Source organism: Phascolarctos cinereus, unplaced genomic scaffold, assembly GCF_003287225.1.
Source record: "Phascolarctos cinereus isolate Bilbo 61053 unplaced genomic scaffold, phaCin_HiC Scaffold_4;HRSCAF=312, whole genome shotgun sequence".
Lineage (NCBI taxonomy): Eukaryota > Metazoa > Chordata > Mammalia > Diprotodontia > Phascolarctidae > Phascolarctos > Phascolarctos cinereus.
In genome coordinates, this window is record NW_027555847.1 from 673,529,768 (window position 1) to 673,551,536 (window position 21,769).

A 21,769-nucleotide genomic window follows, 5' to 3' on the forward strand; every position below is an offset into this window, starting at 1 on the left:
AGATTGGGTTGGGGTGGTAGCCGCCAGCCGGGCCCCGCCTCTGGGTCTGGGGGGAGGAGGAGGGGGAGGGGGCGCCGAAGGCTGTAACAATGTGGCCTTCGCGCAGAAAGCGCTGGGCCCCGAGGGGAGGGGAGAAGAGGGGGCGTCCGGCCCGGGGGCGCAGCCGCTGCAGCTGCAGCCACCGCCCGCAGGGGAGGCCAGGCCCCGGCTGCAGCCCGAGGGCGGCTAACGCCGGGCCCAGAAGGAAAGGCCTCCACTCTCGGCTTGCAAAGCGGCGCAACTTTGCGCGCCCGGAGGACCCTCGCCTCTTGCCCGCGCGCTCCCCAGGCCCCAACCGGGCCTTGGCCTGTCCGCGCGCCTGCTCCAATCGTCAGGCCCTGCAAGGGGGGAGGGGGCGGGGCCTGAAGGGGAGGGGGCGTCAGACTCCCCCCTCCCATCTCTCTCGCCTTGTTCCCTCCCTCTCCCCCCACCCCCCAGGCCCCGGCCGGACCCGACCTGTCCCGGCGCTTGCTCCAATCCCCAGGCGGGGGTGGGGTGGGGTGGGAGAAGCGGGGGAGGGGCCCGGACGCAGGGGCGGGGCCTGAGGGGGCGGGGCCCCGAGGGGAGGGGGCGTCTATCGGCCGCCCCTCGCCCCCAGCCCCTAGCGAACCTGTTGTGGTCTTGGCGCCCAGCGCGCCCCTCAGCTCCCAGCTCCCGGGACGCAGCCGCTGCCGCCGCCGCCGCCGGGTGGGGGAGAAGGAGGGAGAGGCGGGAGGAGGCTGGGGGAGGCGGCCCCCGGCTGGGGCGGGGCGGGGGCCGGGGCCGGGCCGGGCGAGGGGGAGAAGAAAGACAGAGAGGCAGGAGGAGGAGGAGGAGGAAGAGGAGGAGGAGGAGGAAGGGGGAGGAAGGAGGCGGAGCGCGCCGGTAGTGGAGGCTCTGGGACTCGAGCGCTCGGGCAGGATGGGGCCGCCGGGGAAGGCGCACCGGGCGATCGGTGAGGTGGGTGCAGTGCCCAGGCGACTGTGAGCGCCCCAGCCGAGCCACTCCGCCCGGCCGGACCACTGCAGCTTTGCCGGGGGCGGCCTAAGAGGGGTCTCCGCGCCCCCCTCTGCCTGCTCAGTGGCCACCGCCGCCTCCAGGCCCCCCCCTTCCTCCCCCACCCCTCGAGAGACCATGGGCACCGAAAACTTTGTCTCCGCCTGACTTCTTTCCTAAGCTGACCGGGGTCGGCGGCGTGGAGAGGTTCGTCGCCACCTGTCGCCAGTGGCTACCCCTACCCACCCATCCACCATTCGCGAGGACCTGGCTGCTGGGTCCGGAGGCGTGCAATCGGCTCCGGGAGCCTGAGAGAGCGTGGACTTCCCGCCTCGCCCCAGTGCGCCTAGGACGGAGGCCGCTCTCTTGGCTGGATCTCTAAGCGCGCCCAGACAGCCGCACGCAGCTTGAACCGCTGGTGCCCCCGGGAGCGCGCTGCCAGGCGAAGGAGAGGAGGAGGAAGGGGAGGAAGGGAACGGACGCGGCGCCTAGAAGCCCCGAGGAGCCGGAGGAGGAGGAGGCACCCCCTCCTTTCCCATCCCCCCGCCTGTCCGCCAGCCCAAGCCCCTCACCTTCCAGCTTTCACAGGGGCGACCAGAGCTCGGAGCTGGGGGGAGGCGGCGGCCGGGCGGGGGCGGGGGCGGAGGAGGAAGAGGAGGAGGAGGAGGAGGAGGGCGGCAAGCCGGCGGCCAGACCGCGAGCCGAGCCGAGCGAGGAGCGAAGCGGACCCGCACCATGGTGCAGCCCAGATTGCTGGCGCTGCTTCTGCTCGCCCTGGCCTGGGTCCGCGTGTGCACGGACGACGCGGCCAAAGTGATCTCCGACCGCTATGCCGTCTACTGGAACCGGAGTAACCCCAGGTGAGCGCTGGCGCCCTCCCCTGCACTCTCCCCAGCCCCGGATGCACCCTCCCTTCTGGCTGGGACCCCTAACTTCCTACCAAGTTTTTCTGCCCGGGCCGGGAGGCAGGGGCTCCCCTTCCTGGCCAAGTTTCTAGGGCTCCTGGAGGCCTACCCTCCCCTTGTCATCGAAGAGTCCCCCACGTCACCGGGGCTAGCTAGCTCCTTTCCCCGGAGCGCCCGGGGTCCGGGGAGAGGTTTGGTGGAGTTCACCCTTCCTCCTTCCCACCCCAGCGCCTCCCAACCCCAGACTCTCCCCTGCTGTAGCCTTCAGACAGGGGGGAATCCGCCCTTGGGAAAGGAGTTCATATCTACAATGTAGACTCTGCCAGGGGGCCGGAGCGCGCGCGCACACACACACACACACACACACACACACATATGCACACACAGCAGCGTTAGCTGAGGACTTGGGCTTTTCTCGGTGTTGCTGGGGAAGGGTGTTTGATAGGCAGTGTTCGGGGAAAGGGAGGAAACCCTTTTCGGAAGGGTTACTGGGGCCCCTTCTTGTAGGAGGGGAGTCAAGAACTAAACCTTCTTTTCCAAGGCTTTGGTGCTTGGTGGTGGTCCGGAAAACCTGACCCTGCCCCCCCTTGGCCTTTGCCATGAAAGGGGGTGGGTGGTACAGCTGGATTGGTGTGGGCTGCTTTGGGGCAGGTGAAGTGTCCTGTGACAGTTTGGGTCGGGAGGCCTTTAACAGGAATCTTCCTCCCTAGGCTTTGGGATATCCTCAGTGTCAGTACCTTCCCTACCTTGGTTCTTCTGGAATAGGCCAGTCCCTCGGTGGGAGAGAAAGAAAAGAGAAGGGATAGGCTTGCTTTAGTTCAGGTATTTGGGTTGGCGTGGGGTGCGGTTTGACCTATAGGCTAAAAGGAACATTGGTAGGAGGGGAAGGTGGGGGGGGTATAAAAAATTTAGAGCTAGAAGGAACCTTAGAAATTGTCTTGTGTGTGCCCATTATTTTACCCGTGAGGAAACTGAGGTACAAACAGGGGAATGACTTGCCCAAGGTCAGATATCAAGTAAGCAGCAAAGCCAGGATTCATACTCAGGTCTTGCCACTCCAAATTCAGTGTATGCTACCTGTATTGGCTGGGAACTGAGCTGCTCAGACTCCAGGGGCTTCTTCTCCCAGTCTGAACTTTGGGACCAGTTCAGCCTTCCTTTTTCAATTTGTCCCCACTTTCTCTCTGCCTCTCCATTTTTCTGACTTAACTCCTGTCACCTTTCTTGCTTTTGGATCTTTCCTTTGTGGGGCCCTGACTTCAGCCGTAAATGGTAGGGACGGTCATAGAGTTCCAGAGAGGTATTACTGCAGTCTAAGGCATCCCCTAAAAACTCAGAAGGAAAGCTTTCTGTGTTGGCAATTAACACCATGTGATTACTGGAGATCTTCCCCTTGGGGCAGGAAAATGGGTTATCTGAATTCTGGGATTCCTAGTGCCTGGTCCAGCACCCCCCTCCCCATTCTGTTTCCAACCCTGCTCTTTCTTCAGCTCTCTGTCCAATAAACCCAGAGCTGGGAAGCCTCATCTTCCTGCCACTGGGTTATAAATGTCGACACCAGGTTTCTTAGAAAGTTTTTTCCCCCCTCTTGTTTTTTCCCTCCTTCTACCTTCTCCTCCTATTCAGCACATTTGCTTGTGGACATCTGGCCTCCTGGCCTCAGCTGGTTTTGGTAGGATTCTGGAGTTTCTGCCGCAGAGGCCATTTCTTCTCTGCAGCCATCAAAGTTACTTTCCTATTCTTAATAATTTTGGGTTTGCTTTTTTTTTTTGTGAAAGGGGATTGAAATCTCTCTAGAGGATCCTGTGCCTCCGAGCTGGGAGCTGGCCTTGACCTAAGAGAGGTGTACAAAATCCCCAGGCTATGTGGGGCTTGTAAGAAAGTTGGGGGGGTTGGGGAGGGAGAGGCCGGGGCTGTAGGTCGGAAACATTTCCTGCCCCAGTGAGCCTGTATGTGCAGATCTCTCCCCATTAGACTTTGGACTCATGTTGTCATCCTGCTGCTTGCCTTCATCACCCTCTCCTTGAGCTTAAGGATCGTTACTGGCATATCAGGTTCCCCCCAAAATCCACCGAGGGTGTTCCCCTCCTTACATCGGGATCCTAGTTGCTCGGCTTGCAGGAATGTGGGCTGTTAGCAAGAACAGGCAGATGGTGAGAAATATAGGTGAGTTGAGCCGTTTGCTGGGCCCCCTGGGACTCCCCCCCCCCACATACACACCTCACTTCTGCCTCATTCATCCCTTGCTTCTGGGTCACTTAGAAGGGAGATCCAAGCCAGAGAGAGGGTCTTTAAAAAACCATTTCCTGTCTGTCTCCCGGCAGTCCCCACTAGTTCCTTTTCTTCCTGGACGTCTCTAGTGGAAGTTGGTCGGAAAGTTTCCTAAACCCTTTTGGGGGTTTCTGGACCAGAAACTCTCGTGTATCATTGGGGACATTGGGAGGGCAGACCTGCTCCCCCAGCCCCATCAAGGTACCCTTTTAAGGTACCATTAAACCCCTTTCCCCTAGCTTGAATCAATTTGTCTCCCGCCCATCCCCTTTCCTCCCTTGCTTCCCAGGCCCAGCTGTGAGCCCACTGGCTGGGTGCTCAGAAGTTGGGGGCTGGGGTGACTCCTGGCTTTGTCCCTCTCTGTAGTGCTGAGAGTGATAGCTTTCTCAAGGGGTTGAATTCTGTCGCGTATGGAATTTATTATCTCTCTCTTTCTAGTGGTAGTGATTGGGAGGGGGGTACGGGCTGTAGGAAGCAGAGAAGGAAGGGGGATTTTTTCCCTCCCCCCTTCTTCTGAAGTTTTTGGTTACAGCTTCAATTCCTTCCCAACTCGCTGGCGTGGCTGGGCCTTTTGTTCTCATAAATGCCAAACATATGCTGAGACCCTTAAGTAAGGAAGGGACGGGACTTCTCTGTCGGCCGCACGATATATCAAACTTGGGGATTGGGGGCCGCTGAAATCATGGACGATGTTTGCAGGGCTTCATGTCACTTTGGGTTACAAGAGAGACAAGTAGCCATTTGGAAGAAGGCCCCCGAATGATTCTTTTCTCCCACCCCCCAATTCCTGGTGACCTCCTGACTATAGGGGCCCTTGTTCTGCTGCCTTCCCTCGGCGGCTGTTTCAGGGCTGCCTGCCCTGGGACGTGCCCCCTGCTTTTCCCTCTGCCCTGTAGGTGTGGCACTCTGCACTGCTCTCTCTCACCCTGTGCTGGGACCTTTGGGGGTGCAGCTAGTGGGGCTTGGTGTGACGGAGGAACCCCAGAGCTGTACTTTGCCTTTAGCCCCAGCCCCAGCTGCTGTGGTATGGTCCCGTTATCTTCAAGTAGATGGATTCTTGGGAGGTTTTCTATTCCTGCCATCTGAGGTCTCATCTTTTCTTCTCCTCTTGGGGTCTGCTGTCTTCTTTCCAGCTGAGGAGTGAAAGAGGTCGCCGTATTTCTAGGGGCAGAGCCAGTGGTGGTAGGGGTGTGTGTGTGGGGAACAGGGGGCTGAGTTTCCTCAATCTTTTAAAATGTGTGTGCAAAGGCTTCCCAGCTGTGACAAATTAGAAATAAAAAGATATAATCCCAAAAACATGTGGGCTTGGCTCACGGGATCAAGCTAATATTGTACGGTGTGAGCAATTTGCCTTCGTTACAGTAATCCACGCTTGATAATTGTACCCAAATTAAAAATCAATTGTCAGGTTGGATGCACGGGTTTGGCTTGTCCGGAGCTCGGCAGTCTTTTTAGGGAGCTCTGGCGGCCCTCATGAGTCCTCAGGGGGCTGTTTGAAGCTTTCAGCAGCCCTAGGTGATGGGTTCTCTCTGCATCCCCCACCCTGGCCGCAGCTAAGAGACAGGACTTCCGTGGTCCCGCTTGGGGTTGCGGGCCATCCGCTGGGGAGGCCGATGGGAAGTTGTGGCTTTGCTAGCCTGAGACAAAAGAGACATAGACAGACCTGACTCCCTGTGGAACCGGGGTGAGGCATAGTTGGCTTTTGCGTATTTTTTGGGGGGGGATCATTGTCACTTTGGGTTATGAAATAGAGAGGTAGCCCCCTAATAATCTAGTGACAGAGGCCTCCAAATTGCTGCAGCTGTAGCAGGGGTCTGTCTCTTGGGTGGATGGTGGAGTCTTTTGCTCTGTCACCCCTTACTTGCCCGGGCTGTCCCTCCTACCACTGCCCTCCAGGCCTAACCCAACCTGGTGGCCGTTCATTGAGATGGTAGGGACCGACAACTTGCTCCAGTTCCTGGTGCTGGCTGGTGGGCCGAGACTTTTGCTCTTCAGCAACCTGGAGGATAAGATGCAGGCCAGGGATGTGCCGGCCAAATAGCACAGCCTCCCTCCTTCGTGGGCTGGAGGAGGAGGCTGGTGGCACGGAGAAGGGCTGGGGGGACAGGTGAATACCTGGGCATCTCTGGACTTTGAGAGTAGCCAGCCGGCCGGCCAGCCGACCGACGGCCAAGCCCATCTCCAGCATCTCTGAGGAAGCCAAGGGGAGAGAAATAAATATTCTCTCCTAGTTTCCGTGTTCCATTGTACCTGCATATAGGTAATAAGTATGTGGCAGTGTTTCCTGAATTCCATTTTTGCCTGCTGTGAAATGTATTTCCTGTGCGTGCCCGGCTGGCCGAGGGAACACAGCCCCATTTGGCATTTAGACAAAGATAGGGCCGTGCCCGTGGTACAATTTACTTGGTCTGGCTGGTCACAAATGGTGCTCGTGCTGAGGACTTGCTGGCTGCCTCAGGAGGGTTATCTTCTAATTGAATTGATCTTCTCCTCCCCCCTCCCTCCCTGCTCTAGCCACTCCTTGGGGGCTAGGAGTCCAGTTCTAAGGACCGGTGGGCAATGAGGAGCGATGTCGGGGTGCTGTCCCCAAGGGTCCAGCTGCGGCGTCCCAGTGTGAGAGGACGGTGGCCGCCCTCTGCTGCCAGCTGCTGCCTGCCCCCCGAGGCCCATGGGCACAGAGTGAGCGAGGCGTGAGCCTGTGGGGAGTGGTGGGTGGTGGTTCTTAGTGGGGAGCTGGCAGGAAGGGAGAATCTGAGTGAAGTGGGAGAGGGCAAAGGATGGCATCTCTTCAGGGGGGGTGTGGCAGTGTCTCTTTCCTCCCCCAATGCCCTGGGCCCAGGAGGTTCAGATTTTAGGCTGATAGGGCTTGGGACTGGAAGGGAAGATAGAAACCATCCAGTCTAGCCCTCTCATTGTACAGAGGTGGGAAACTGAGGTCCGGAGACAGCAAATGGCTCGGCCAGTCTCCTCGCTAGCAAGGAGACCAGCTGGGACTGAGCCCGAATTGTCCGCATTGAAATCCAGGGCTGTTTCTGCTAAATCACTCTTAGAGCCTGGATGCTTTAACTGCTCTGTAGCTCAGTTTCCTCTTTTGGAAAACGAGGGAGTTGGATTGGATGGCCTCTGAGATCCCTTCCAATTCTAAATTTGTGTTATTTGAATTATTGGAAGCTGTGGTTGTTGGGGTGGAATGGGCGGAGGGCTGGGGGGCTGCTAGCTGCTTTCCATCCTTTTCTTCTCTCTTCTTTAGAGCTAGCTCTGTAAAACAGGGTGCTCTGCTCTGTCCACAGAACAAGGGTCTGGAGCCCTTCCTGTCCCCCACAGTGGCTGTGACATTGAAGTCAGGTGGCTCCTGGTAGCTTATGCCCCTCCGTGTCTCTTTCTCTGTGGGGCTAAAAAAGGGCATTTGTGGGGTGGGAGCCTAGGGATGATGGTGCGTGTTGGTTGGCATAAGGCAAGTGGTGAGCCCGAGCCAGGGAGGCATATGGGCCACCCATCAGCTGGGCCAGACCCCGACTGGGGCTCCAGAGCAGGGAGGTCGAAGGTGGCCAGGAGGGCCCTGAGTGTCAGGCCAAGGCTCTTTGGCTTTTGGACTGAAGAAGGAATTGACAAAGGAGAAGCCCACCGGCACCCACATCCTTCGGGGGTCCCCAGGCCAGGGTCTCCAGCCTCTTTGGTCATAGGCAGCTCCTGCTTGAAATGAGGCTAGGGAGATGCTTGTGCTGAGGATTTGTGTGATCTCAGCCGATCTGAAGCTTCCAATCCCATCGTCTCGCCACTCTGTGTCTGCCTGGCTGCATGACCCCGTTTCTCTCACCTCCTTGTCCATCTCAGCCCTTGGGATATCTAATCCCCCCAGCCCCCCTGTTTCCGAGGTCTCCCTGCCCTATTGCCCCGTGGCCCATCCTTAGCATATTTGTTACCTTTCTTCTCGCCGTGTCCTCTCAGCCCCCGTCTTCTCCTCGACGGGGTTCTTCTGGCCTACTTAACATCTGGCCAGGAGCAAACAGGGATCATGCCTCTAACCAGATTTCCACCAGCCTATCCTCCTTCTTCTCTCCTGCTTGAGCTATCTTCTCCGAGATTCCTGACAGCTGTGTGTTTAGCATCCAGATGTGGGCTGCTGCTTGTGCATCATTCTGACATCTGGCTAGGACCCTGGGGGCAAAGTGTTGCTCTGCTCCTTATCCCTACTGAGTGTTGTCTTCCACTTCTTTTTTCCCACCTGCTGGGTACAAAGAGGCTTATTTTTGGGGGAGGGGTGTTCAAGGAGTGGTGTTTTTTTATTTGGGAAAGGGAGGGAAGCAGCTGTGAATTTGAGAAGAAGAGAGGGAGGGTCTTGATGGCAGTGGGTCTTTGGGCCAGACAGAGCAGGGACTGAGTGGTGTTGGCCAAACCAACCAGGCCAAGCTTTGCCGGGTTTGGAATGCGTGCTCCTCCCTGGTGGTACCAAAGGGATTCTGGAGGGGTACTGTCCTCTGCAAAGGGAGAGATGGCCCAGTTTTTTGGAAAATGGTGGAAGTCAAAACCGTGATTCTTTTCTAAGATGGCAGACATACCAGGTTCCAGTTGGCATCATTCCCTCTTCCTGCCCCCCATCTCCTGTGGAATCAACATTCTTCCAGGTTCAGCGTGGTTAGAGAGGTGCCCCCTTCCTCCCTTTCCCCTTTTTACCTGTATGTGTGTATGTTACAGTATTTTAACACACGTATTTGTGTGTGCAGTGGTGGGGGCATGGTAGAGCTGAATTTCACCTGCCGCCTTCTGGAAATGTGGGGGGAATTAATGAGCTTGGCGTGGCACTTTTTCTCACCTGCTTTTGCAGGGCCTGTGCCTTGCTCAGCCGGCATGGGGAAGGCGTCCGGTCCCCAAGCCGGGCAGGGTCCAGTTTTACACAGAACATTCAAGAGAAGAGAAGATGGCTTCCTTGACATGGGAAGGGGAGGCTGTTTAGGTACCTGATTTCCCCTCTGCTTCCAAATCCTTGGGCTGTGAGGCTGCAGCTTGGACCATGGAATCTCTGGGATCTGCTTAAACTCATGGGGGGCCAGTGTAGAGCTCATGGGGAAGAGGCCCTGGCCCTGAGAATAGGTCTGGTCTGAGGCCTCTCCTGCCTGGTGTGATGCTGCTGCAGAAGGGACTGTTTTATAATTGGTGTCACATCATCTGTGTGGACATCCACCCCTGCACATGCAGTCACACATATTGAAATACAAAATGCACACACATAGAAGAAAGAAGGGGAATGAAGGGCTGGGGACAGCTCTCTGACCACACCAAAGCCAGAAGGATATTGGTACTGAGGGGGGTTGGGAGGGGCAGGAATGGGGCAGCTAGGCGGCATGGGGGATAAAGCACCAGGGTCAGGGGTCAGGAAGACCTGAATTCAAATCTGGCTTCAAACAGCTGTTTGACCTTGGACAGGTCACTTAACTTTTGTTTGCCTCTGTTTCCTTGTTGGTAAAATGCGGATGGTAACAGCCCCACCCTCTCTGGGTTGTGGAGAGGATCAAAGGAGATAATAATTGGAAAGGGCTTAGCACGGCATCTAGTGCACAGTAAGAGCTATATAAATGTTAGCTGTTATTGTTAACTGTTATTATATTCTCAGAACCTGGGCCTGGGGCAGGTAGAAATACTCAGACAGACTGGGAAGGGACAGTGAGCAGGGAAGGCAGCATGGTTTAGCGGACAGAGCACTAGAGTTAGCAAGGTGTGAGTTCGAATTCCACCTCAGACATTTACTACTGTGTGACCCTGGACAAGTCACTTCCCGGTCTGTAAAATGGGAATAATATTGCACTTACCTCACATGGTTGTTCAGAAGATTAAGTGATATAATGAATATAAAACCCTTTGCAAACCTTAAATGCCAGCTATGATTATCTCTGTGTGTGTGTGTGTGTGTGTGTGTGTGTGTGTGTGTATTCTTTTTTTTTTACAAGAGTTCTGATTGTAATGGTCCGAGAACAAGTTGTCATCTGTGACTACTGTTGTTGTTTTTGTTGCTATTATTTAGGGCCTGAGGTCAAATCCCATTATTACTTGTGTGACTGTGCGCTAAATCTCTTCCCCTCCTCAAACCTCAGTTTCATCCTTTGTAAAATGAGGGGCCTGGGGCAGCCAACATCTTTGGTTTCTTCCCGGCTCTGGAGCTGCCAGCTTGTTTTCCAGAGTAGCTTAAGAAGGGAAGACCCTTATGTTGGACCAGGGTCTCCTGATAGAGGTCACCAGGGCCCCGAGGGCTCTGAAGTCCCAGGAAGAGGAGAGGGCATCCTGCCTGGTGCCATGTCTGTGTGGACGTAGGGGTGACCTGTGAACGATTCAGGGGAGAAGTGGCAGAGGGGCGTCTGGAACTTCCCTAGGGAGAGTGTGACCTGGCCTTCCCTGAAGCGGCTCCTTCTGATGAGTGAAGATGTCGGCATTTGGGCCTGTTCTGTCTGGACTCCGTAGTTGGTGCCACCATCCCCCCAAGCAGGGTTACCCTCTGGCTGTTAGTGGGTGGAAGGTCTCCGAGGGGTGGAGAGCAGATCTCGTACATTTGGCCAAAGGTTATTGGCAAGCATAGCACCTAGCTGGAGATGCTGGTAGAGCCCATAGAATTTGACCCTTTGCTCAGGGTCATGCAGGGAGTACTTCTCAGAGCTGGAATTCTGGCACCCAGCTCCCCTGACTCCAAATCTCTCTCTTTCCATCATACTTTTGACATGGGAGTCACCTTGTCGATGAAGAAGGGTTCTGGCTGATGTGGGAGGCTGTTGAGAAGAAGCGGGTGCTGGGCAGGCCAGAGCCTGTGATGATGACCTCCAAATTTCCTTTTAGCCCTGAGATCCTCTAAATTGCTAATTCTAATGACTCTCTCTTGGATCCTGCATGGTACCCATCGTCCTCTCTTCCAGCCCCTCTCTTCTCTGTGGTCTTGTTTTCAATGCCCTGATTTGATTCTGTGACCAGGTCAGCCTGTGCCTGGATCTCACCTGGGATGTAGGGCTAGCCCCTCGTCCCTTGGCTGTCTCTCTCTGCTTAGCCAAACAGGTTTGGTCCATTCCTGAGTCCCTGGGCACCAAGCCTTTCCTTTGGGATGGCGAGAGTGTTTCAGGAGAATGGGCTGAGGTGGAGGGTGACTGGCAGCTCTCTCATGAATGAGGGTCTCCGCCAGGCAGACCCTTGAATGGAAATAGGAATAAAATTGATCAGCGTCATCAGGGAAGATTCCCTTCCAAGCATGGATGCCTTTTTTTACCCCCTGAGCCGTCATTCCCTCACTAACATAGGCACCTTCAGAGAGAGAGCTCTTGCTGAGTTTTCACATTAAAAAAATCACGTGCACAAAAAGGTTAAAAAAAAAAAGACCACCACAGTCCAGTGTTTAAAGGGATTTTGAAATCTTGTTTTCCCATTACCCGTTGGGGAGGAATTTTCCTTGATAGAAAAGGAGGAACAGAGGGAGGCTTAGATTTCTTTTGGCTGGGGAAGATTTTTTCTTTTTCCATCTTTGTCATCGACATTTGTGTCATTTATCTGAGGAGTCAGAATATTTTTGGCCTTAAACAGTGGTAAGGATCATACGGTTGAAGAAACTTTGAGCTTGCAGTCCTAAGACCCGGGTTTGAATTTGGACTCTGCTACGTAGTCATTTGGTGATCTCATTGGACCTCCCTTTCCTTCTTTGTAAAGTAGATTGTTTATAAATGTTTATAAATCCTTCATGCTTTTTAAAAACAGTGATTAATAGGGAGTGTTAAAAAAAAAAGAGGGAGTATTTAGGGGATTGGATGGAAGTCAGATTCATATATGGCAAGGGGAGAATAGAGATGTCTTGGGTTTCTAGAAAGGCCTGTGATGAGGGGGGTAGGGATCTAGGGAATGGGAGGTGTCCTCTAGGGTCTCATTCTGAGCCAGCTACCATGAGGCATCCTGAGTTTCAGATCACACAGGGTCAGGGAGGGGAAGCTGACTTTAAAAAAGGCCCTTAATGGAGCTGGAGCTGTGGATTTCAAAGGAGGAGGGCATTTGCCAGGAGATGAGAAGAACCAGCTGGCAGGATGGATGCTGGGTCCCAGGTGGACTTACGTTCCTCCTCAAATTTCTCTGACTTGATCTCAGGTGGTTTGCTCCAGAACTGTGAGAATGGAGTTCTTGAGGGACAGTCTTATCCCCTCGAACGGGCAGGGAGCTCAGTGGATGGATTGTCTACCTGGGCTGTGACTGGGATGGGTTCCCTCTCTAAAGGAGTGAGCCTCCTGTTTCAGGAAGGGCGTTAAGGGTGGGCAGGGGCCTGTGTGTTAATACCCTTACACCCTACCCACTCTGACTTCTAATTTTATCTCTGCCACCAATATGCTATGTGATTCGAGGCAGGTGGCTTGTCTGCTCTGGGCCATTGCAGCCATCATCCCTTTTGTAAATGGGGGAGAACAGATGGGAAGCTTCCTTGTTCAACACTGGACCTTGGCTTCTCAGGAAATACCGGCTACTCCTATGGGCCAGCCTGGGTGTGTTTGTGAAGCATTGTGTGCGGGGGGAGTATGTGTGCGCAGTCATGTGTGTGAAGGTATGTGTGTGATGGAATGTAGGAGGGAACGTGTGTATTTGTACAAGCGCCTGTGATACTGTTTGTGTGCTCACATGCACGTGCGTGTGTATGTTTAATGTTGGCTCTTGTGTTACCAGGATGCTCTTTGGCCCATCCTTTTTCTTTGTGAAAGGGCCCAGTGTACCCTGCGGGGGAATCCTGGGCCTGGAAGGTAGGGGAGTACAGTCTGTTTCTTCTTCACCGCCCCTTTGGGAAATTCATCACATCATTCATACCCTCCTGCCCCCAAAAGGTGTGAGGAAGTGCGATGGAGGGTGGAAGAGGCTGAGCCTTGGCCAGACTGCTCTCCCGTCTTCTCTGGTGCCCCTAGGCATGGGAGGGGGCCCAGCTCCCTTGTCCTAGCCCTGCTGTGGCCAGCTTCTAAGCTGCCTGGGAACACCTGCAGCACTCCCACCTTCAGCTGTGGGGCTGGCCATGCTTGGAATCTAGGCATCCCATGGATCTTGGGGCTGGGGACACCTCAGAGATGCCAGTCATAACTCTTATGTGTGTGGATCCATGTGTATATTTAAGTTGAATTGAAATACTCGTTCTTACATCATCCTGAGACCTATCTTGGAATAAAATTTAAAAGAGAAATAAATAATAGAGAGAAATATATAAAAAGAATAAAAAAGGGGGAAAAAGAAGTTCAGCAAATCAAACCAATATGTCAGAGGGTCTTAAGAGTTTTTGTAGCGCTCCATATCCGTAGATCCCCACCTCTGAGGTGCATTTATGTATTTCATCTTAGGAGCCACACTTGCCGACTTCCTTGTTTTAAAGATGAGAAAACAGACCCAGGGAGAGGAAGTGATGTCCGGGGTTCCTTGAGCTCAGCCAAAGGTATAGGGATGCTAGAACTTTAAGCGCACATACATGCACATGTATGTATATGTCTGCCCATGTGTATGCAAGTGTATTTGTGTGTGTGTCTGTGTATGTACATCTAAGGGCCCTGGCCCTGTATCTGGGGTGGGACTGGCCTGACTTGGCGGGGGGTCAGCTCTGGGTGCAGTGGGGTCTGGGCTGAGTGGGGCCAGGGATGCAGGTGGGGTCCTGAAGAGGCAGGTGAGAAGCGCCATTCTTAGTCTGGATTGGGGAATTTCTTCCTTGAAGCCAGAGTCGCCAATTCTAGGGCTTATTACTACTTTTTTTCATTTGTCATTTCTGGGTAATCTCTCCCGCAGCCACCTCCCTCTTAACAAAGAACAGTTCTAGGAGAGCAATCGACGAGTGACCTCATCTCAGCGTGTATGCAACATTCAGTCCCTGTAGGTACCCCCTCTCCAGATCCCAGGGTCCTGTGTTTTATCTGTTCTCCTGGCTCAAGATCACTCAGCTTTCGGCGGCTTCCTTTTTGTGTTCTTTTCTCATCAGCGCTGTTGTGACCCCCATGTTGATCGCTCTCCCCGCTCTTGCTTTGCTCTCCATCAGTGGGTGTGAGTGTTGGCCTGTGTTTTTTCGGCATCCCCCACATCTGTTGTTTATGGCCTGCCAATGTGCCACGTATACCGTAGTTTCTTCAGTGGGTCCCCCATCATGGCACCCACTTGGTTTCTTGTTATTTGGTACTACCAAAGGGGCTGACTCGGATGTCTTGGTGTAGGGGGACCATTTGTCCTCCTTCTGACCTCCCGGGGATAAGTGGCCAATAGTGGGATTGCTGAGTCAAAGAACATGAACGGGTATTGTACCTTATCTCCTGTGCCTCCAAACTGTCTTGCAGAGTGGCTTGCCCAGGACTGACACCTCAGGCTGTCACTAGGCAGAGTTTGGGCCTGGCATAACACCCTCTGAACTCACTGTGTATCTTTGGGTCCAGAGTATAAGCGAGCCGTCATGTCATGTACTGACAAAGAATTATGATTCTCTTCTCTCTTCCTTTTCTCCATCCTGGCTCCAAAATGATCTTCTTCTAGGCCCTGAGGCTGTGACCTAGCCCAGCTTTTTAACATGGGGAAAAGGAAGACTGGGGTGTATGGCTTTAGGTGGGTTTCTGGGGCTGTTGTGCCTGTCCTGTCTTGCGTGGTGACATTGTCAAGGCTGAGGAGAAGACAGCTAGCTTTTGGACTAAGAGGGACCCTGAGAAAGACATGAGGGACCCCTGCCTTTTGCGCCCCCTCCCCTCAAGAGTTTCTGTTTGGTGGGGGAGGAGTCCAGACTTAGGAAAATGGCACATGGATGAGGAGGTGGGCGGTCATGGCGCTCATTCAGACCTGATGAATTAAGGATCTGAAAGCCTGCATTTACCACTCTCCCCGCCTCCTGCCCCCCCAATCTCTCCTTACCTCAGTCACAGTCTCAATTCTAAGGGGCACACCCCACCCTGCTCTAGTTCCTGACTCTAGGGCTTGGCCTTGGGAGTGTGGAGGGGCCTGACAAGGGAGAAGAGGGGAGGCAGGGGCCAGACCCTGCCTGCTTCTCCACCTTGAAATCTCCCCTTTTCAAAAGACTTTTTTTTTTTTTTGATCTGGGAATAGAGCAGAAGGAAAAAACTATCTCCTTTCTCTCTCCCATTCCTTTCTGTTCTCGGCTCCTTTGCACAAATGGGCCCCCCCCTGCCTTTGTGTCTAGAACATTTCTTCTCTTTCCTCTTTACCACGGGGAAGTGGGCAGGAGTAGAGAGGTTTAATCCATCCCTTCGTCCGGGCTTTGTTCCCTGGTCCTCAGCACAAGGGGCTGCCTCTCCCTTGAGTCCATTATCTCCTGGGGCCTGTAATCCCATCCCTCCCTCCCCACGGTAGGGGCCTCCTTGTTCCTGCTCCCTGATACCAGTGTGCTTAATCCCTGACCCCCCACAACCCCCAAGGCCTGAGCTGTGCTAGATGTCGGGGGAAAGAGGGTCCTGGTCCTCTTCTCCTGTCCCCACAGCTGGTGTCTGGCATTTCCCTTCCAGGTTCGGGGCAGGCCCCTCTCCAGAAGTCCGAGAGGATTGGCTGGTGCCCTGGGTTTCTTGTCCTTGTACATGCCTTGTATAGGTGTGAGCAATAATTGTCATTAATATTGTTATTGCGTAGATAACACTCCAGAGAGAGAGAGAGAGAGAGACAGAGAGAGGAATAACTTTATGGAATGATGAGAAGCTTGAGGGCATCATGGAAAGAGCCCTACATTTAGAATCCAAGGACATGGGTTTGAATCTGCCACTCATTACCAGCGAGATCTTGGACAACAACTGGCTGACCTGTCTGGGCCTTAGTTTCTGTATCCATGCAATGGGAGAGGATGGGCTGGGATTGGACTAGAAGTTGACATTTAAGATTCTTTTCTATTCTAAATCTAGGATGGAAATATGGTGAGAGCATGCAGAAACGGCATGGTGCAGTGGAAGAAGCCTTGGATTTAGAGGCCCACTGCCTGGTGAAAATCCCTGCCCAACCTCACCCTGCTGTGTCATTCATCACCTTGGGCATGTCAGTGACTTGCTCCTAGCCTCCATTTCTTCCTTGGGGAAAAAAAATCAATCAGCATTTGTTAAGTTCAGATTAGGAATTCATAAATGAGAAAAGGAAAGTAAGAATTAGTATGCCAGTGTTCCGGGAACTGCGGAAGCTTCCACTCTCTAAAGGTGGATACAACCTGTACTTATATGGGTGTAGACTGGAGTGGGGAGCCTGCAGCCCTCTAGGTCCTAGGGTGTGACCTTTTGACTGAATCCAAGTTTATTTAGGGGATTTATTTTGTGAAGTTTGGATTCAGTCAAAGGGCTGCTCTTGAGGACCTAGAGGGTCACATGTGTCCTGGAGGCTGAGGTTCCCCACCCCTGGTATATACAGAATGTTTAAAAAGTAGATACAAGGTAACCTTAGATGGGACTGAGACTGGAAGGGACAATGTGAGTGCCTCCTTACTCAGCTCATATTGACTTAGAAAACCACAAATTAACATTATCTGTGTGGTGTTGTATTTTTATTTATTTTGTTAAACATTTCCCAGTTACCGAATTAGTTAATTAATTAGTTCCTGGATAAGTCTGGTTAGGACATTCCAGTTTGACCCCTCTGGTCTAGTCTGCTCTTCCTCATTTTACAGAGCAGGAAGCTGCAGTCCATTAAGGTTAAGTTACATACCCAACGTCACAGTATATGGGAGACCTCGGCCTCCCAATCCAGTGTTCTTTTCATTATGCGGCCCAAGCTGCTGTCTTTAATAGAGGGGAGAGAGAGATCTGCCCTTCAGATAACATCATTCTGTGTCCACATATCAATAATAAGTCAACAGCCCATGTAGCCTCGACATCCCACCTTCCCTTTGCAGGGTCCTCTGTAAGCCCTGGCACCCCAGGCCACAGGGTGGCCCTTTTCCATTTGACAATGTCTTCTCATTGCAGAGGAGGGGAGGAGGAAGTACTTCTGCAGGTACTCTGGCCCCCTCCCCTTCCAGCCAGCCTCCCTTGGAGACTGGCTACCCTCGGGGGAAAATCTGGCTTCTATCTCCAAACCGTGTTTAATAAAAAATTATTTATTTATCTGAATACTTCATTGGATTGTAGAACTATCTCCTTCTCCCCCGAGTTGATTCTCAGTGATGTAGCCAAGTCCTTCAAAGGTTTATCTTTTAAAGAAGGCTCCGCCCACCCCCTCTTCTCCAGAAAAAGGGGAAGGAGAGAACTAGAAGCTTTGCCACAATTTTATTATTATTTTTTTTCCCAGAAGGATAATTTTGATCTCTCTTTTTGATGGAAAGGAGAAGCAGAAAGGACGAAAGGAGAGACTTTCTGGAACCTTCTGGGTCTGCTTGCCAGGAACTAGGATGCTTTTTTTATAGATAAATGAGAGGGAAGGGGGGGAGAGAGGGAAAGGGGAGGGGGGGAGGGGGAGAGAGAGGGAGAGAGAAGGTAAGAAAGAGAGAGAGGAAAAAAGTAGCATTTTTTCCCCCCTCTTACACCTCATTTGAAAGGAAGCCTTTAGTACTCTCTCAGGATTGCCATCCTATCTTGGAGGACCACGGTTATTTGCTTCTCAGTGTTCTCTCTGGAGCTGAGGGGCCGGTCCAGTCAGTTGGGGGATGACCTCCGGGGAGGGGGGGAGGTTGGTGGGTCACAGTCAGGATGGGGAAGGGGTTGACCTACGGAACGTGACTGGCTCTGCTTAGGGCGGCCCAGAGCCTATAAGAGCTAGAAGGAATCTTAAATATTACCTGGATCAGGCGTTTCATTTTACAGATTGGAAAACTGAGACTCAGAAATGTAGCAACAGTAAAAGATCTTAGAACGCAGAATATCAGAGTTGAGGGAACCTTTAGAACATGGGATGTCAGGAGCTGGAAGGGACCTAGGCCACGGTTCTTTCTGCCAGGCTGGGCTCTCTCTGGCACAGCTCCCAGCTCATGTTTCTGTTTTGTCATTTTCAGTCATGTCCAACTCTCCATGACCTCATTTAGGGTTTTCTTGGCAAAGGTACTGGAGTGGTTTATCATTCCCTTCTCTACTCATTTTATAGATGAGGAAACTGAGTCAAACAGGGTTCAGTGACTTGCCCAGGGTCACACAGCTAGGAAGAGTCAGAGTCTGGATTTGGACCCGGGTCTTCTTGACTCCAGGCCCAGTGTTCTAACCACTGGGCCACCTGGCTGCCCCTGCCAGAATCACATTGGGAGCTGGTGTTTTCTGAGCGGTGCCTTGGGACAAGCGTGCCCTACCACTCACAGTGGGAAGATGCTGGCTTACCTGCTTTGGAAGCGTCACCATGGGAGTGTCAGCAAGCTTGGCTTGAGGGAGATCCCCATCTGGGGCATAGCATAGCACACCCACGTCCTAATCATCGGTCTTGTAAAACGCTCCAGCCCATGTGTGCTTGTAAACTGACCCATCCTTCCTTTATGGGTTGGATCACTGTGGCAGGATGAAACCTGGACCTTGAAGGATGAGAGGGTGGGAAAGGCAGGGCACCCCCAGAGACTGGCGGTCAGATAGGTTTGGAGCTGGAAGGGGCTGTCAGGACTTATCTGGGCCACCCTTTTTATTTTACAGAGGAGGAAACAGGCCCAGAAAAGGAAAGGGATGGTCCATGGTCCTGGAATTTGGGCTTCAAACCGGGGTCATTGGATGATAGTAGCATGGCTCTAAAGCTGGAAATGACCTCCTAGGCCATTTAATCCACCCTCCCCCATTTTAGGAAGAGGAAATGGACACCAAGGGAGATGAAGGCTACGCCCAGCACAGCGTGGTAGTAAACTTCAGTTGTGGGATTGGAACCCGGGGCCTGTGACTTCAGAGCCAGGGCCGTGATGAAGGGATCAAGCTGGCCTCAATAGCCAGTGGTGTTCCCAACAGCCTGTATGTCAGGACAGGAGATGCTACCCCCTGCACTTCTTGGGGCCCGTCTCTGGGGGAATGTTCCAGAAGAGAGCTGGGCTGGGGCTGTCCTTGGGGGATTACCCCTCAGACCTCCCCTAATCCATCCAATCTGGCCTTGGCCATGGGGAGGCAGTGTGGTACAATGGACAGAGACCTGGACTTGGAGTCAGGGGACCCGGGTTCAGATCATGGTGCTGACTCTTCTTAGCAATATGACCTTGGGCCAGTCTCTTAACCTCTGGGGTTTCCAGTTTCCTTCTTAGGTAAAAGTGATGATGATAACCAGGCTCCCCCCCACCCCTTAACACCTTAGAGAAAAGGGATCTGGGGATGGCGCTGGAAAAGGATTTTTCTTGTTGCTTTTGGGTAACTCTACTCGTCTTTTCTTTAAATTTTTTTTATTGGTGCTGTTTGTTTTTTACATCCCAGGCATTTCTCCACCTACTTGAGAATCATAATCATAACTAACATTCATAAAGCACTTGCTATAGGCTAGACGCTGCACTGAGTGCTGTACCATTATCATCTCATTCGGTTCTTCCAACAACACTGGGAGGCAGGTGGTGCTATTACTTTTCCCCTCTCATAGATGAGAAAACTGACGCTGACAGGTGAAATGACTTGCCCAGGGTCACGCAGCTAGGAAGTGTCTGAGGCCAGATTTGAACTCAGATCTTCCTGATTTCAGGCCCAGCACTGTATTCACTGAGCCACCTGGAATGAAATCTTTATGAAAAAGAAAAACAGTTATGCCCTCTTACCCCCTCTCCCAAAAGGACTATTTTGGTAACTGTCTGAAAACGAATGTAACATTCAGCCTTGGGAGCCACCAGCTTCTCTGCTGAGAGGTCACTCTATCATTCTGTCTGTCTGCAGCTCAGCTAAGCATCCCACCAGTGGGCTCTGGAGTGGGGGAGCCAGGCTTCCAGGGAGGCCCAGGGCAGCAGGGTCTGATCTGGTCTGCTGCTGAGAGGGAAGGGGGGCAGCCTGTGTCCGCTGATTTGGACAAAGCCAGTTCTCCTGCCCTCCCCTCCCCTGCCCCAAAAGAATTTGGGGAAAGGGGAAGAAATTGTGCTATTGAAACCTTGGAGAAGAAATAATAGTAGAGATTTGGAGGAGCAGTGAAAGGGAGAGGAGAGAAACAGGGCCTCTGCCAAACGGAACTTGGACCTGAGCCTGCTGTGCCCAGGGCTTCGGGGCCCCACCCTGGGCATCCACACCTCTTGCCCCACCTTGGGCACATACCAGGAGATCCACAGGGAATGTCAGAGCTTTGGAGCATAGCATAAGAGAGCTGGGGGAAAAGAGGAGGGTAGCCTTTAGATCATGTTGGAACAGAGAGTATGAGAGCTGGGAAGGCTCTTAGAACAGAGAATGTCAGAGCTGGAAGAGCTCTTGGAACAAAGACTGGCAGTGCTGGGAGGACCCTTACAACAGAGAATGTCAGAACTGGAAGGGCCCTTAGAACAGAAAATGTCAGACCTGAGAGGGCCCCTAGACCGCAGAAAGGGTCAGAGCTGGAAGGGCCCTTAGAACCCAGAGTGTCAGAATTGGGAGAGCCTTTAGAACAGAGAATGTCAGACATGGGAGGGCCTTTAGAACCAAGAATGTCAGAGCTGGGAGGACCTTTAGAACATAGACTGTCAGAGAACAGAGAATGTCAGAGCTAGGAGGACCCTTAGAACACAGAATGTCAGAGCTGGGAGGGCCTTTAGAACACAGAATGTCAGAGCTGGGAGGGCCCTTAGAATCCAGATGTCAGAGCTGGGGGGGCCCTTAGAACCTAGAGTGTCAGAGCTGGGAGGGCCCTTGGAGCATAGAATGTCAGAAAAGGGAGGGGGGCCCTTTCAGATGTCACAGTTCAGATCCCTCCCCTCTCTTACAGAAGATCTGAGACCTAGAGAGGAGCAGCGGGGCCTGACCTGGAGCTCAGCCAGAGGTCTCCCCGATGCTGTGCCTCAGAAACCTGAGGAGTTTCTGAGGTCAGTTCCCCACTTTACCTGCTTTGTCCTGGCAACCACAGTGTGCATTATAGTTAGCTTTATCATATATAAATGTGGTATGTGCTCTAGAAAGATATACATTTATTGCTATATATTTGTATATTTTAAAATATCATTCCTGTCCAAAGGGGCTGTGGGCTGGAGAGAGACACACAGCTCTGTCTGTTATGACTGAGGACTGCTATTTTCTTCCATTTGTTTATTCATCCAACAAGTAATCACAGGAACTGCCATTTCTGTAGTATTTTTGTTTGCAAATCACTTTACAGCCATCGTCTCATTTCATCCGTGCAGCAATCCTGTGAGGTTCTGATTTTACAGATGAGGAAACTGAGGCTAAAACCAGTTAGCTGCCTTACAGAGATCCTGCTGCGGCCAGGGGCGGGGTTTGAGCTCCTTTGAACTCGGAATCCCAGTCCCTATCCACTGTGCAAGCTGTGCCTGCTCTGTGCAGAGCTTGGTGCTGGGTCTGTGTGGAGGTGACGTTATGCCCTTGTCCACATGGAGCCCACAGCGTCCTAAGGGGATAAGACAGATGGGCCTAACTACAGTATGTACTCTTACATTAGAGAGGGGCAAAGTACTGTGTCAGCTAAATGAGGTTACGAGGGGGAGGCCTTGGCATCCGAGAGTGTTTCCTCTGGCCCCATCTGCCACATCTTCTCCTGGCAGGAAGGTCCTGGAGCAGGCAAGGGCCCAT

General features: G+C 52.9%; 1 protein-coding gene across 1 annotated transcript in view; it reads left to right on the forward strand.

Moving 5' to 3' along the window:
• Positions 1-883: 883 nt before the first annotated feature.
• Positions 884-21,769, forward strand: part of EFNA2 (ephrin A2) — a 95,860-nt gene continuing 74,974 nt past the window's right edge. Inside the window, exon 1 of the mRNA XM_021009081.2 lies at positions 884-1,874. Within this exon, the coding sequence (XP_020864740.1) occupies positions 1,750-1,874 (125 nt within the window). The 5' untranslated portion in view covers positions 884-1,749. The remainder of the gene's footprint in view (positions 1,875-21,769) is intronic.